Source organism: Balaenoptera physalus (assembly GCF_965194825.1).
Source record: "Balaenoptera physalus genome assembly, chromosome: 5".
NCBI lineage: Eukaryota > Metazoa > Chordata > Mammalia > Artiodactyla > Balaenopteridae > Balaenoptera > Balaenoptera physalus.
Genome location: NC_138884.1, coordinates 29,976,756 through 29,993,504, shown reverse-complemented (window position 1 = coordinate 29,993,504; position 16,749 = coordinate 29,976,756). Strand labels below are relative to the sequence as shown.

At 36.7% G+C, this 16,749-nt stretch overlaps 1 protein-coding gene across 5 annotated transcripts in view; it reads right to left on the bottom strand.

Annotated features, from left to right (window-relative positions):
• Positions 1-6,784: 6,784 nt before the first annotated feature.
• GAB1 (GRB2 associated binding protein 1) overlaps positions 6,785-16,749 on the bottom strand; it is a 125,021-nt gene continuing 115,056 nt past the window's right edge. For all 5 annotated transcript variants that reach the window (XM_082463366.1, XM_082463368.1, XM_082463367.1 and 2 more), the window contains 2 exons: positions 13,373-13,495; positions 6,785-11,148 (listed from right to left, as the gene is read on the bottom strand). In XM_082463366.1, coding sequence (XP_082319492.1) covers positions 10,990-11,148; positions 13,373-13,495 — 282 coding nt within the window. In that variant the 3' untranslated portion in view covers positions 6,785-10,989. The remainder of the gene's footprint in view (positions 11,149-13,372; positions 13,496-16,749) is intronic.

Below are 16,749 nucleotides of genomic sequence, written 5' to 3'. Positions count from 1 at the left end.
TTTAAATGTTTTTTAGAATGAGTGCCAATTCACACTAATAGCTTTTAAAAAACATGTTCTGATGAACTCAAGGATTTCCTGTATATTATTTATTCTTACCATTCTGTTTTCTATTTCTTCTTCCTTCTTTCCTTCCTTTCTTCCTTCCTCCTTCCCTCCCTTCCCCTCTTTCCCCTTCTTTCTTTCTCTCTCTTTCCTTCTCCTTCTTTCTTTCTGTCTCTTTGTTTTTCTTTCTCCCTCTCTCTCTTTCCTTCCTTCCTTCCTTCCTCTCTTCTTTTTCTCTTTCTTCTCTCTCTTTCTATAGGAAAGATCAATTATCTGTTCAATTATTTTTCAATTTTCTACTATCAAACTCTTCAATAGAAAGGTTGAAAGAATATTACAATAAGTACTCACTACCTTGACAATTATTAATATTTTGCTTTATTTAAATATGTTTCTCCACATATACATGTATTGTGAGAAATTTTTTCAGATTTTTTTTCAGATGCTCTAACCCTAAATATTTCAACATGCATTTATTTGCTGAAGGCTATTCAACTACAGTACCATAATACTGTTATTACACCTGAGAATATCGAGTAATTCTTCAATATCGTTTATTATCTAGTCCATTTACAATTTTCTATTTGTGCCTAAAATGTCTTATACAGCTTTTTCCCCCCAATCAAGGTTTACATATGGTATTGTGGTTGTTACGTGTTGGAGGACAGAGGGAACGAAAAGTACCCACCGAACTGAGAAGCCATCTTGAGACCAAAAACTGAGGCAGGCAGCTCCATATAATCAATAGATCAGTTTATTATAGGGTAACTTCCTCACAGGGTGGGATTGGGCAGACAATGATCCAGAAGCATTCTCAATTGCACTTTATACCGCCAAGAGGCCATTGTGCCATGGTGACAATTTTATAGTTAACCTAGGATAAAGAGGTAGGTGCTTGGAAACAGGATGTGCATTCCTAGTCAAGATGATTGAATGAGTAAGTAGTCTTGTGGGTGCCAGGAATACGTCAACAAAGGTCTTCATCATTGTTTAGGGACTAACAGAACACAGAGGCCAATATCACTGGTGAACAAAGATCCAAAAATCCTCAACAAATATTAGCAAACCGAATTCAACAGTATATATTAATATTTTATAGTAGAGGTTTTGCACGTTCTATTTTAAATGTATTCCTAAGTATTTGATATTTTTGTTACTGTCATAATCTTCATCTTTTAAAAAAATTCACATTTGAATTGTTTGCTGTGGGCCATAAAAATACAATTAATTTTTGCCTATTAACTTTGTCTCTAGCAATCTTTTATCTTTAGATTGGCTTGGATTTTCTACATGCACAATCATATCATTGTGAATAATAGCAGTTTTATTTATTTTGTCTAAATCTCCTACTTCTCACTGGCAGGGTCCCTCAGTACAGTAATGAATAGAAGTGGTAATAGTGGACATACCAGTCTTGTTTTAGGTCTCAAGAAGAAAGTCGTCAATATTTCACCATGAAGTGTGATGTTTGCTGATGGATTTTTAAAATAGATATTCTTGTCTTTGTAACACTTTTCTTTTTTTACTTCATGTTGATAAGAATTTTGTTTTTTAAACCATACATAGATGTTGAAATCTATCAACCAGTTTTCTGCATTAATTGAAATGACTGTGTAATATTTTCCCCTTTAATTTACTGATGTGGTGTATTACCTTGCATTCCTGAACTCCTGTAGGATTCGCATGATTTCTTTCTTAAAAGTTTGGTAATATTTATTGGAGATTTTGTCTGAACCCAGAATTGTCTTTGTAAAAAAGGCTTTTAATTATAAAATTCATTTTAGTTGACATAGGACTATTCAAATTTTCTTTTCTCAGTTGTAGTAAGTTTTTTTTTAATAGCCATTTGTTCATTTTATAAAATTTTCAAATTTATTTGCCTAAGGTTGTCCATAATATCTTTTTAATTATCATTTTAATGTCTGTAATATCTGTAGTGATATCCTGCTGTTTTAGTGCTGTTAGTTACATACAAACATAGGATTATACTATGTTTAGTTATATAGCCTTAATTTTTACACAGCAGTATATCTTGGAAAAACCATTCATGACGTTAAATGTACTTTCATTACAACAGTTAGGATGTTTTCCACTAGTAGAACCTATCTTTCAAGTAAAATCTTACACTTATCTTCCAATGTGGGAACAGAAAAAGTAGGGACACCCTAAGTAAAGCAAGGTGAAAGGGCATTGGACCTCCCAAACTTGGCCTCCCTTTTGTTTCAGAGGTCTCTCCTGTTAGAGGAACACACTTGAAAATTATTGTTCTATATTATAAATGGCTATATACATATGTATGCACAATTTAACCAACCCTCCATTGTTGAATACACTTCCAACTCCTTGGAGATAAATCATTGTGCATACATTTGATTAATTCTTTAGGGTTAATTCCTTAAAATCCAGTTGCTTGGTTAATGGTTAAGTATAGTTTCAAGACATTAAAATTGTAATAATAAACTGCTCTTTAAAAAAAGTTGTACCACTAGACTGTGAATTATGGAGAACAAGACTGGGTCTATTCATCTCTGAATACTCAGCCTTGCACAGTACTTGGCATGATGTAGATTCTCAATAAACAGTCATGGAATAAATGTAAAAGAAAAAAAGTTGTACCAATTTTTGCTCCCAGTGGTAGTACAGTAAGTCCCCTACATACGAACCTTCAAGTTGCAAACTTTCAAAGATTCGAACATGTGTTCCATCATCATCAGGCGTGAGTGAAATTGCAGCTTGCCCTCCATCTCCTACTGCTGACGATCCTTCAGCTCTACCCTCTCCCACCTCCTCTCCCTCCTCCAGTCAGTAACTCTTCTTGCCTGTTTACTTGATGTCAGCCTCTGTATGCCAGCTGTTGTACTGTACTACTGTACTCTTCTTTTTATAAAATTTTTATTATATTTTGTCTGCACCACGCGGCATGTGGGTTCTTCATTGCCTGACCAGGGATCGAACCCGTGCCCCCTGCAGTGGAAGTGCTTCAGAGTCTTAACCACTGGACCACCAGGGAAGTCCCATGTACTACTGTACTTTTCAAGGTATTGTACTGTAAGAATAAAAATGTTTATTTTTTGTGTTTGTTTTTTATGTATTGTTTGTGTGAAAAGTATTATAAACCTATTACAGTGCAGTACTATGTAGCCGATTGTGTTAGTTGGGTACCTAGGCTAACTTTGCTGGACTTATGGACAAATTGGACTTACAAATGCACTCTCAGAATGGAACTCATTCGTATGTAGGGGACTTACTGTATATGCCAGTGTTCCCCTCCCCACACCTGTATCCAAATTGGATATCATTGAGTATTTTAAAATATTTGAGGGGATATTATTCAGTCTTTAAAATAACAATTCAGATAGATGCTTAACACCTGGGAAGATATTTATGACAGCAGTAAATGCGAAAAGCAGAATCCATCTGCACATTTGCAGGCAAAGAAAGGGAAGTAACACAGATTGCAAGTGTTTTTCCTCTCCTCTCCCACCATCCCCCAATTTTCTTTTGTTATACAGTTTTGCAATATGAAAATAAGAAAAAAATATATTCCAGAATGCAAGAGGCAGATAAACTGGCCCGTGTCAGTTTTCAACACGGGTAAGCCACTCTAGCAATTTTAAACCAAAAGAAATTTACTATAGAGAATAAAGAGTTAACAATCACTAGCAGGTGTATAGGCCTTTAGGAATGATTCTCAGAACAATGCCACGGAAGAGCCAGACATGGAAACAATCAGGAATCTGGGTTCACGAAACCACCTCACTAGTGGCTGAATCCAGGATCACGTGCCCATGGCGCCATGAGGGTGCAGGAAGCTGCCACCACAGATGTTGGCTCCAAGAATATGCCATCTTAGCTGTCGACCAAGGATCAGGAACCCATCGCTTCATCTACTAAAAGTGAGTGGCTAGATTGAACAATACTGATGCTTCGCAGAGTTCCGCCTCCCGCTCCACTGAACTGTTTCTGACTTTGAATGTGACTGGTGGAAAGTGGAGGATGGGCCGGGCCCTAGCTGCAAGGAAGTCTGGGAAATGTAGTTTTTTATCCTTACAGCTTCTAAAGTACAGGATGGCACTCTAGGAAGAGTTTGGATCAGCTATTAAGCAAGCCAATCTTCCACAGACCCTTTATTTCTTTGATGGTTTGACACGGTAATAAATATGACGATTGTGAAGGGTTTTCTCTGTTTGCTCTGTCTGACCTGCCCTCTTGCCTTCTGCGCCTTGCCATGTGCCCTGAGAAGATGACCTCCATGTATTGATATTACATCTCTTGGGTTATTTCTGGCTGCTGGTTGTTTTTAGCCAATGGCAAGTCATAGGAGAGGTAACCTGACTCCCTCCCTGCTGGTCTGCCATTGGTAGTGGTTGTGTCCTTTTACCTAAGACTGAAATGTCTGCTGGCAGACAGCTCTTGCTGGGTGTCAGTAGCAGCACTCTCCATTTGCCTCCTTAGTTCTCAAAGTGTTGGTGGCTTCTTACTGTTGCTAGGGGTTTTTAACCACCCCTTGTTTGTTCCCTTCACCCAATCTACAGATTTGCAACAGTTTCTTCATCCAACTCTCTTCAATTACTCCTTTGAATGTGCCATCTTTTCCTGCCAGGGCTGTGACTGATGTAATGACAGATTATACATAGCTTTTATCCTAAGGTGCATATAGCTAGGTAGATGAGCTAAACACAGCCATCTATTATGGACTGAATTGTGTCCACCCAAAATTCATGTTGAAGACCCAACCCCCCATACCTCAGAATATGACTGGTTTTGGAGATGGGGCCTTTAAAGAGGAAATTAAGGTTAAATGGGTCATAAAGGTGAGGGTCTCATTCAATATGGCTGGTGTCCTTGTAAGAAGAGAATGTGACACCAGGATTCCCATGTCCAGAGAAAAGGCCAAGTGAGGGTAAAGTGAGAAGGCGACCATCTACAAACTGAGGAAAGAGGCTTCAGAAGACATTAAACCTGCCTACACCTTGACCTCTAACTTCTAGCCTCCAGAACTGTGAAAAAATAAATCTGTTATTTAAGCCACCCAGTCTGTGGTGTTTTGTGATTGTGGCCCTAGCAAATTAATATACCATCACAAAAGCCAAAAGTGAAAAACAGAAGAGACTTGCCAATTTTGTGACTTTCAGAGGAAGGAGCTAGCACCTCTGGGTGGGGTAGTTGAGAGAAAGCCTTGTGGAATTGTTTAAGTTGGAACTTGAAGGTTGGAGAGAATAACGTTACCTACTTTACAGTATTATGAGGATTAAGTAAGAGTAAATATAAAACACAGTGTCTCAGTAACTGTTGAATAGCTTTGTAATTTATAAGGACACAGAGCTAAACTCATAGACCCAGGTTCAGAACTATCTCCTGACTTCCTGTGGCCTACTCTTTCCAGGCTTTGTCTTCTGACATTTTAAAGTTCTTAATTCTCAATACACTTGAGTTCCTTGGTCCTTAAGGCCCTCCATCTTTGGTGTCATCTCTTAACACTCAACTCTGCCTTTGTGATAGCTAGCCTCTAAGATGCTGCCAGCGATCCTTACTTCCTGGTATTCATGTCCTTGTATGTCTCCTCCCACAATGAATAGGGAGTAGACCCAGAGAAAGAAACTATCCATCCATCCATCCATCCATCCATCCCTCCACGTATGCTGTGTATCTTTCTATGGAAAGCGAGGTTTACTTTAAGGAATTGGCTCACAGAATCGTGGGGACGGCACGTTTGAAATCTGTAGGGCAGGTTGGCAGCCCGGAAATTCACACAGGATTTCTATGTTACGGTGTTGGGGCAGAATTCCTTCTTCTGTGGGAAACTTCAGTTTTTGCTTTGAAGGCCTTCAACTGATTGGATGAGGCCCATCCACACTATGGAGGGTGATGGGCTTTACCTAAACAGATTGTAATGTTAATCACATCTACACAGTATCTTCACAGCAACGTCTACACTAGTGTTTGAACAAACACACGGGCACCACAGCCTAGCCAAGTTGACACATTAACCATCATGATACCATATTGGAGAAAGTGGGCTTTTAAAACATTTATGTGATTTTTTCTTTTCTGTACCAACACATACTGAGTCCTCCAAATGCTCTGGGCACCACACACAAAATCAGAGACATGTTGAGCTACGAGTGAATCACCAACATAACCATGATTAAAAGTAATAAAATCCTGTCTAATGAATTATAGGAATAAACTTTAGGAACTTAATTTTCTTCCCAAACTTCCCAAGTATGATCTAATGACATAATGACAGAGTCAGAGCTGCAAAATGCTGCGACTTATGGTAATTCTTGGGGTTTTATGAAGCACTGGAGGTGTCTTGAAAACTTTCCTAGAAATGAAGAAGCCCAGCCAGCTATCATTTCCCAAGTCATGTTGGGAATGTATTTCCTGATGGTAAAGGTTGCACACAGGCCCTTCCTTATTGGCCTTTTACTCAACAAAGTGCTGGTAGCGTTCGCTACATGAAGGAATAACGCGCATACGCATAGGGCAACTGGGTCTCAGGAGCTTTTCCTATTTAGTTAGAGCATGACTATTATATTTAGCATGATTTAGTGGGATCCTTACTGCAGAAAATGAGTGACCCTATAGAAGTAGAACTGGGAAGCGTAGTTAACGGCAGAATTGGGTTTTTGATTTAGATAAAGACTCTAAGGAAGGGTTGGAAATAGAAATTTTATGTCCTTATTGGGTCACAGTTTCAGTATCCAAATTGACTATTTAAGGTCTTGAAACCAAATTGTTTGAAAAGTTTTATTTGGTAGCACAAAATATCTACAATTGGATCTTTACAAAAGAAGATGTGCAAGAGGGGAGAAATAAATTTATACATAAGATTTTGCTGTGGAAATTTGGAATGATTATCAACAATTGATTTAGGTTACAAGAACTCACACAAAGCCATATCTTTTTAGTAAAGGAAGCCAGAAGCTATGTTAATCCCTTGACGCAACAGTCTGTTGAAACTCACAATATGCATTATACTGATCCTAAAGAAAGATAAGTCTATGGAGGATGAACTAAATTACTTCAAGCTGTAGTGATATATAAACATATTTAGTCAGATTAAAACCAATCATCTCAACAACCCGACAAGTGATTTTTCATCAGAACAAGTCCATGATGTCTACAACATTCATTTGCACCATGGCTTTTCACCTCATAGTTGTTGGTATTTTAAATTATATACAGATTTACAGATAGCTGATGTTATTGACAATAACTGTTATCCTGGGATATGCCCCTTTCTCTCTCTGTATCCATTTGGTTTGGTCATGTTATGTCAATCCTGTTACAGACCTGACTGCTTATCTAACCATGGAAGATAAGACCTATCACAATGACCCAAAGATAGGAATAAAAAGATTCAGTCCCCGTTGTTGTTTCTAAAATGTTTAAGGTTAGTATATTTTTAAAGGATAATTCATTCGAAATACTAACACCAATACTGTCAATGGGCCAAATAAGGAGGCACTAAGAGTATTTGGGAATATCTAAGAATTATGCCTATGGTATAGTGTACAGGCATAAAGTAGTCAACAGTTTAACAAAATATAAAAAATACTGTTTTCGCTAAAGGGGGAAAGCAGACAACTTCCCACTAAAAGAGAAAGAAAAACAAACACTGGTGTTCAATTTCCAGTTTGAATGCATTTATGACTATGAAGATTATGACCTCCGATGAATTAAATATAAAGAGTCTAGAGGGAATTATGACTTATGACATTAATGTACAAGTATGGCAGTATTTCTATATCAAATTAAACTTAGTCTATGATTAAATACAATGCTATATATACATACACACACTCATAGTACCTTTATGGAATTCTCTAAAATGCTCACAGTAGCTTATATGGTATTGATAAAAATAAAGATGAAAACGTATAGAGTGTAGATAAAAACCACTTTTATAGCTTTCTAAGGTGATGCATCCTGTGGGTTAAATAGCTTAAATTATTCAAGTCTGAATTTTGAGTTTTGAAAGCAGAGCTGAGCACTGGTATTCAAACTTTCATAAAATTGTACAGTTTTTCAAAATAAGGAATAAAAGGTAGAGAGCATCAAATGTGGGGCAAGAAAACTTCTGATTTATAACACAACTGTTACACAGTTAGCCAGTGGTGTTCAACCCATGCCTGGCCGAAACTCAGCTTCTTGTGGGCGATCAGGGGTATTAAAGAGTTTGATTCAAATTTTGTTTTTATAAAAGTGTGTAGTTTAAAAACTTAGTAAAAATGCACATTCTAATGTGTTACATACACTATTTTACCACACTGGAGGCTGCTTATGTATAAACTTCCACTACCAGGATAATTTACTTTTATATAAACCTGGGAATACAACTTTACCTATCTCTAGTTAAAGAATCTCCTGAAATGTGTGTTTAAACCCTATTATTATTTGTACTCACTTACATTTGCATGAAGCAAAATTCTCTTGATAGTATGCGAATAAAACAAGGCATAGAAACAGACTGGCAGCTAAGGTATCACCAACTATCTATAACCCCAATTTCACATTTGTGTTACTTAGAAATGTTATTCTTAGTAATGTTCTAAGACAAGTAAACATAAATGTGGACTCAAAATACAGTTACACTGATCAAATGGACCTTCCAGGCTTTACATATTGGGCTTACACAAGAGTTTACTTAAAAGAGATTCTAGTGCTAAAAAGTCTTTGGGAAATACTGCTCTATAAGAGACTGTCTTTTCATTTAATTTGTTAATGCAATGTTTAATGTGATTTAGTTTAACAAACTGCCTAATTTTCAATTCTTAAATTACTCTGCATAATGGGAAAATTTCTACAGATTTGAGTGCTGTGGGTCTTCAAAATGGTAACTTGTAAAAAATTGAGAAATTACACTAAAAAATTCATTATTGCCTTAGACTCTTCTGATAGGTAGCTTTTAAAACAAGTTTTCTATTTTTGAATTAACAATATATTTATTGTTGTGTTCTAAATCTCAAAATATGTTTATCCTCCATGCAACACAATTTGGTATCTTCACACATCAACTGTGTTATGTGTTTTGACAGTTGAGGCACATTTCAATGATTTTCGACTCTATTTTGTGGTTTCATTATAAAACAGCTTACTCACAGCAAACTCAAACAATGTTTTTTTATTTAAAAATCCACCTCAAAATTCAGTTCTGGGTTTTAGTTTTTGTTTAAAAAGAAGCAAACATTTAAAAGCATCCAATGTTACTTGTCTACAATTCATTTTGTTATGAACGTTTTTAGCTCATGGAGGGGACATAAACCCATTACATTGATTAGACACAGTACGGTGACCAAGGGGCCAGAAATCAGGGCACATCTGTGTACTCAGGCAACATTAGAGGTCTGCATGGAGGGAAACATGCCTCAGCTGTGGGCTCTTCAATCTCTATGCCCCCTCCAAACACTGTTAGTAAGTCTCAAATCAGTACATAAGAGATTGTATGTAACTTAGTTAAAAACCAATCAAACCAATAACTATACCTGCTTTCTAAATTACATTGCAAAGCCAAGACAGATAAATTGTAGCCTTACTATAGATAATGTGTGGTCTTGCTATAGGACCATGTTATAGGTGAGACAGAATTATACGATTCCTCTGGTGGTTTCAGAAATCTGGTTGGAAGAGGTCCGTGACTATAAGATTTCACATTATAGCAAGGCTCCAATATTTCTTGAATTGGGGCAGTGAATATAAATCACAGTACAAAATCCTTAATTCTTTTACTGGAAAAGCAATAGGTGCTACATATGAGAATCACTTATATAACATCTATTTTTTTTAAAAATGCAGATATAAAATATTAATTGCATAGGGATTTAAATAGGATAAGGCCAAGAAGAATATTAAGTAAAGTTTAAAAAAAATCATAGAAAGGGCACTATGGTGTCAAAAGACAGAATTTCACTCTTAGAGTAATAAATCTGAATGACTGTCTAATTAAAAATCACAGTATGTTGCTATAACTAACAGTGAATGTCAATTGTGCCATTAATTCCAAACTGGAAACCAGCGTTAGAGGACTAACACGAATACAACTAAAGCTCACTGTCTAAACCTGATTAGTGTATTAGCACATCAGTGCCTGGTACGTACCTGATTAGTTATATAATCTACACTTTGCAAAGAACGTAAAGTTTAATACATGTTGAAAATGTGAGAGCACATCGTCACCACATGCCATCAGTGAGTTGTACGCTTACTTGATAGTGTGATTATTCACTCTTTCCAAGGTGTAAGATCCCACCTGGCAGAATCTTCACTTAATGAGCCCAAAACACTGTAATTAACAAAATATAAGAAAGTTCCACCACTGAAAACCAAATGTCCATGAACCAGAGAACAAAGTCCTGACACCAGTAGGTACATGATGCTTAGCATTTTGGAAGGCAATGAATGATGAGTCCAACTCTACTTTGTAGTTTAAGCTAACGGTTACCCCGTTAAGTTTCAGGTAGAAAGGTATATTGTGAATCTACTTCTCACGTCACGTTGTTACCCTGCAGCTGAAAGAGCAATTTCCCAGTGGAAAGTAGCTTAGTTCACGTAGCATTGTTCTTAAGAGTAGTGTGAGGAAAAACAAGAACTCCCAAAAGAATCATGTTAAGGTCCATTCGGGAATACCCAAACCAATGCTTTAAATGAAAAAGTGCATAAATACAGTAATACTACAAGTGTGTTAACTACGAAACAAATGTTTCTCTGGGAACCAAACAACAGTATTTTCCCACGTTATTTACATGTGATGAATTGTTCAGATACCACAAAGCACCATTTACACGCTCAATGGCTTGATTAAGTCTGAAAGGTCCTCTGACTTCGACTCTGTTCCGTTGAGGATCTACCTAGAGTACAAGGGTCAAGTTATCTTCGGTCAAACAGGATTTCTCCTTACAGCTCGGCCCTCTTTTGTTCAGAGACGTTAAAGCGGCGTTTTCACTTCACATTCTTGGCTGGCGTTTCAGACTCTGTGGACTGTCTCCCATCGGTCCAGGCTTCACGCGTGCTCTTCAGAGCCAGGGTCTTCTGTTGGTCAACCACGACATAGTCCACTCTCTCGTCAGCTACACTGCTGCCTGAGCCACTGCTCTTTTGCTAAAAAGCAAAGGAAAAAACCCCATAAACCTCCACAGAAAAAGCGGTGCTTCTGCGTGAACTCCAGTCTTAAAACACAGACACATATGCACTGTGAATAACTCTTGAAATTCTACTGGGTCACCAAAAAATCACATTAACTACCTCAGTTTAACAATGTTGTCTCTCTCCTAACTGTACTCTCTTTTTCCCTTAATTTTAGAATGATTATATTTAAGAATTCAAACTAATGCTCCCATAACAGATGAAACTCTTAGAAAAGAAGGAGAGCAGACCCCTGGTTCATCTTAAGAGACATAGCTTGCTTTTAGCCTTTAGCTTAAGCTTGACTTTTTCAAGTCCTGAGAACAGGTACAGGTGTTTACTTTCAGAGTTAAGAAATGTTTTTTGAAAAGGAGTATTTCAAGAATGGCAGGCTACATAAAATCCAACTAGATACTCACTAACTTAAAACAAATGTAATTATTAACGCGTTGCTGGGCTCACTAGAAATTAAGGGAAATATCCAAGGTGTGAAGGAAATGGAGGGAGCAGAGAGCTGCTAAAGGGTCAAGACGGTGTCGTCTTCAGGATGAACGTCAACTGAGCAATGCAATCCGGAGGCCTGGGTGGGAGGCATGCAGGACCCTAAACTATCCTGTTAGGATAGGGACCCTTGAAGGAAACTGAGGTAGTCCTAGGGTGGTAGCATCATCTGCTTCCTAGCAGAAGCAAATGCAAATCCTTTCTGAAGCAAATTTAGGTCTGCAGGTTTCCCACAGATATGCTTAGCAAAATAAATTCCCAATAAAAATGTATGAACACACAAGGAAACAAGCCATCAGGTGTGTGAGAAACAGTAAACACAGATTCAGACCTCCAAGGACTTCAGATATGGAAATTACTGCATAAATAGTATAAAATACGTGTATAAAATGTTTAAAGGAATTGAAAAATAAAAAATAAAAGGAATAAGATAACAAAAAAGGAGTAAGAAGCTATTCAGATCAGATAGGCATATTTGGGGAAAAAAAGCCAAGCAGAATGTCACTTCAGCAGTGAAAAATAAAATACTGAAATTAAAAATTAAACACATGGGTTAAGCAGAAGAATTGAGAATTAGTGAACTTGGTGACAGATCTAAAGAAATTTTACAAGTAAGCAAAGAAATGATAAAATAGAAAATATGAAAGAGTGGTAAAAGATAAGAAAAACAGAATGAGAAGTTCTAACTGTCTAATCAGAAACCTAAAAGGACAGAAGAAAGAGAATAGTGGAAAAGTAATATTTAGGGGGATAATGATTCAGACTTTTCCATAACTGACAAAAAATATGAGTCCAGAAATAAAGACTGCACAACTTCTACCAAGCAGGGTAAATAAAGAAAAATCTATGTGTAGATGTCTAGACACAGTGTAGTGAACCTGCAGAACACCAAAGATATAGAAAAGATCTTAACATCAGCCAGATAGAAAAGACAGATTACCTACAAAGGAACTGCAATTAGACTGACGGCATACTTTTCACAGGAACAATGGAAGCCAGGTGACAGCAAATAGTATCTCCTATGTGTTGAGAGAAACTTACTGTCAATTAAGAATTGTGAACTCAAACTGCTCCCCCCGCAAAACCCTCAATACTCATTTTCCAGAATGAGGCAAAATAAAGACATTTCAGTTAAACAAAAACTGCAAGAATTTACCATTAACAGACTTCCATGAAAAGAACTTCTAAAGGAAGGAGGAAGGAAAATGATTAGAGAAGGAAGGTCTAAGACACAAGAAGGAATGATAAAAATGAAGTTGGTAAACATGTAGGAAAATGTAAATAAACATTGTCTATATAGTAAGAATATTACTACTACTAATGTCTAATTTGTGAGTGTAACAAGAACAACAAAAAACCCTAAAACTTTTGGACAAAAATACCAAGAAAGTCAGAAAAGGAGTAATTTGAGCTAACATCGGAAAGGGAGTGAAGACCATGATTAACTTTGGAACTTTAGAATTTAGTAAGTAAGCATTTCAATGGTAATCACTAAGAGAGTACAAAGTGTGTAACTTCCATACCATTAGAGATGAAAAAATAAATTTATCAGTCTAACACTTTTGTGATTTATGAAAAAGCATTAAGTAATAGTACTAAATTTAAATTAAACATACTAAGAAAATTCCCCCAAAGGAGACCCGATTCTTCAGGTTTCAAATGGGAGCTCAGTGTATTTAAAGAATGAGGTTTCACTTACCTTACGTGGTGGCGTGGATTTCCCAGAATCTAAATCTAGATCTAGGTATTCCACTTGTTTGTCTCCTTTGGGCTTGATCATTGGGCTGCTTCCTCCATCAAGACTATTACTGCCAAAAAGATTCTGAAAGTAAAATACAACAAAATCAACTGTCAAACATTCATGAGACATACTGCTTATTACCTTGCTTGCCATCTACTCAAACCTAAATATTAACTTTAAGAGGACACAGCTTGAAGAAATGTCTCCTTAGAAAATTAAATAATCTTTTAGGATGGGGAAAAATAAGCAATATTTTAAAAATTGATTAAAACATAGCATAGGTGAGCAAGCTAAAAGTAGTTTGAAAAGTAAAACTTGGTTCAGACTAAGACTGGGCCATCAAGCTACAGTTAACTGCAACAGGTCTTTCTTTCTTTTTTTTTTTTCCAGCTGTGCCGCATGGCTTAAGGAATCTTAGTTCCCTTACCAGGGATTGAACCCAGGCCCCCGGCCGTGGAAGTGCCAAGTCCTAACCACTAGACCGCCAGGGAGTTCCCAGTTGGAATAGTTCTAACTCAACGCTATTAAAATGATATCTGTTCTCAATAACATTCTTTGACTATAGGTTCCTTATAGTCCATGCTTTCAAATTAAATTTTTTTTCTGCAAATGACTCTATATTTCATTCTCACATAAAAAAACCAAGCCAGATTGCATGGTGCGTGTGTGTGTAAAATTTTGTATTCAAATGTAACGACAGAGCCCATACCTGAAATTTCCCTAATTGGAAACCCCTAGAATTATTCACGGTGTTGCAGGCTATGAAAGAAACCCTTGAGTTCATATGATGTACATGTTTAATCTCAGTAAGTTGTTCTTAAAGAGAATTTCTCAGAATTGCTAGTTCAACTGTACTCTGTCTAATAATTACTAGGACTGGAAAATTTTTCATCTTCAAGTATTGTTAAAATGTGTGTCTCTACAAAAAAAGTCTATTTGCTCTTGATCTAATCTAATCTCAACTGGGAACAGCCTGTCTCTGCATTCTAGGCTTTAACCCAGTGTTTTTCCAAAACAGTTTATAAAAACCCTAAGATTCCAAGAGTTATTATGAAGTGTTCTGTGAATTAAAAGAAAAAATATAGTAGTACTTTGTTTTTCTAAAATTCTTAAAAAAAATACATAAAATTATTGAACATACTTTTGATGATGTCGTTACAAACAATATATATGTCTTTAGTAATGATGTACTGTCACTTGAATTTCAGGCGTCACATTAAGGGTTCATTTCACGAACGCTTGACTTTGGATGTCTGTATAAATGAACAGGCAGTATCACCAATTCACTGTTTCATTAGACACTGTCTGCTCCATGATCACCAGTATAGGAAATAGACTGTGCTTCAACATTTCAACGTACAGAATTTAATCTTCATTGTCCCTATAAACTAGATTTGATCCAATCCTGTTTCAACTTCTCCAAGACTAATTTTTTACCGACTTCATCAACCTGAGCATGTGTTAGACCTTGTGAACTTCTATGGTACTCCACTGATACACTAAATTCCAAGAGGTGTGGGAAATATTGCTGTAACTATCACATTCATTCCTCAGGAAAAGTTGTCTGGACTAAGATGAGCCCTTGCAGTTGCTGGCATAAGATGGAAATGGCACAGCTGACTTTTCTACTGTGAATGGCAGATGGATATTTTCACTTGGGACATTTTTGCTTATTTCTAACCCTTAGGGCCTCAGTACCTTAGAAATTCACCATCTGGTGGTTATTTAGACACCTCTACTGGCAGGTAAAATTACCTTTCTGGCTTAGTGTTATACTATATAAAAGAACAATTTTATATCTTCCTTTCCTTTGACTTTCTGATTGTAATGGATTTTTTTTCTAGATTTTTCCCTTCACCTAACACCTACTCATGACAAATCATACTTTCAAACTTTCCTATTACAGGTCCTTTCCAATATTTTTATGTTTATTTACTATTTTGGGCAAAACAAAAGATTCTTTAGTATCTCAGAAAAGAATTACTTTTGTAATAAAAAAATTCATTTAACCACCTCAAGATGAAAATTGAGGGTAATATGTACTCCAATGCAGCACTGAGGATTTACTTAGACTCTTCCTAGAGTCTGTTTACTATAATGAAGAAAAAAATTAAGTTAATAAAAATAATACAACACTACTCATCAAATGGAAAAATTATGAATCCAGAAGTGAAAGTCAGTTAATAAAAATTGCCCTACCTTGAAACATTAGTGAAAATGTTATTGATATAGTTCGTTTGTATTCTAATTCAGGGTTGACATAAATATTTTAAATTATCTTATTCATTTTTGAACACTTTATGAATTTGATAATATTTTACAGTTAATTAGTTCAAGCATCAAATCAGGCTTTTCAAATCACTTAATTTTGTTCCCTGACAAATGGTCGTGAGAAACCTGTTTCTGCCTAAAGTCCATTAAAGATATAAATTCAATGAAAAAATTGGGCTTTACACATTGAATCTCTGAACAGAATTGTTTTAAAGAAAATAAAGTCACTAAAATGTTACTCATGCCAAATTTTGACATTAGGTATTTGCTTATCAGATGTTGCCTGGTTGTGCCCCATGATCTGTTCTCCCCTTTCCACCGGGAAGGGGATTTTTAGCCGGGCCCACTGTCCCTCGGTACAAAGCCTACGGTTTCCAGTCCCTGGTTTCCAGTCCCTTTCGTGTTTATGTGGCCAGAGGCTAAGTTCTGGTCAACAGTTTGTACTCAGCAGTTTCTGGGAACCTTCTCTATGAGGCAATTGGGCTGCATCCTTTGCTTCTTCTTCCTTCCCTCCATTCTGCAGCCTGGAATGTGAATCTGTTGGCTGGAGTATCATCTTGTTCTACTGAGCCTGTGAGCCAGACCCAGGGGACAGCAGATTGGAGAGCAGTAAGGGGCAAGGATCCCCGAGGGCTCCTGGAACAAAAAGCTGCCACAACAACCTCGGACTGACTCTCTGGACTTCTACATAAGAAAGAAATAAACATCTGTCTTAAGTCCTTGTTATTTGCTTATTTTCTGTTACTCAGAGGGGATCCTAATGCCAACTGATAGACTTATCTACTAAAAAGCAAATAACAGAGCAAGCAGTGACTCTGGTTTGAGGGAAAGCAAAAGGAAAAGATTTTTAAAAAATTAAAATTGGTTTGTATTTTTAAACATCTGAAGTATTTTCTGGCAACTACCTGATTTCTGGGGAACATAATGCTTGCTACTATTACAAAATTCTTGGGCCTTGGGGTAATAACAGTCAGTCTGAAGTAAATCAGGTTTTAACAGGTCTTCTTTGATCTTTAAGCCTTACCTAAGGATGTATTATTGAATGATTATTAAAAACCCTCGGC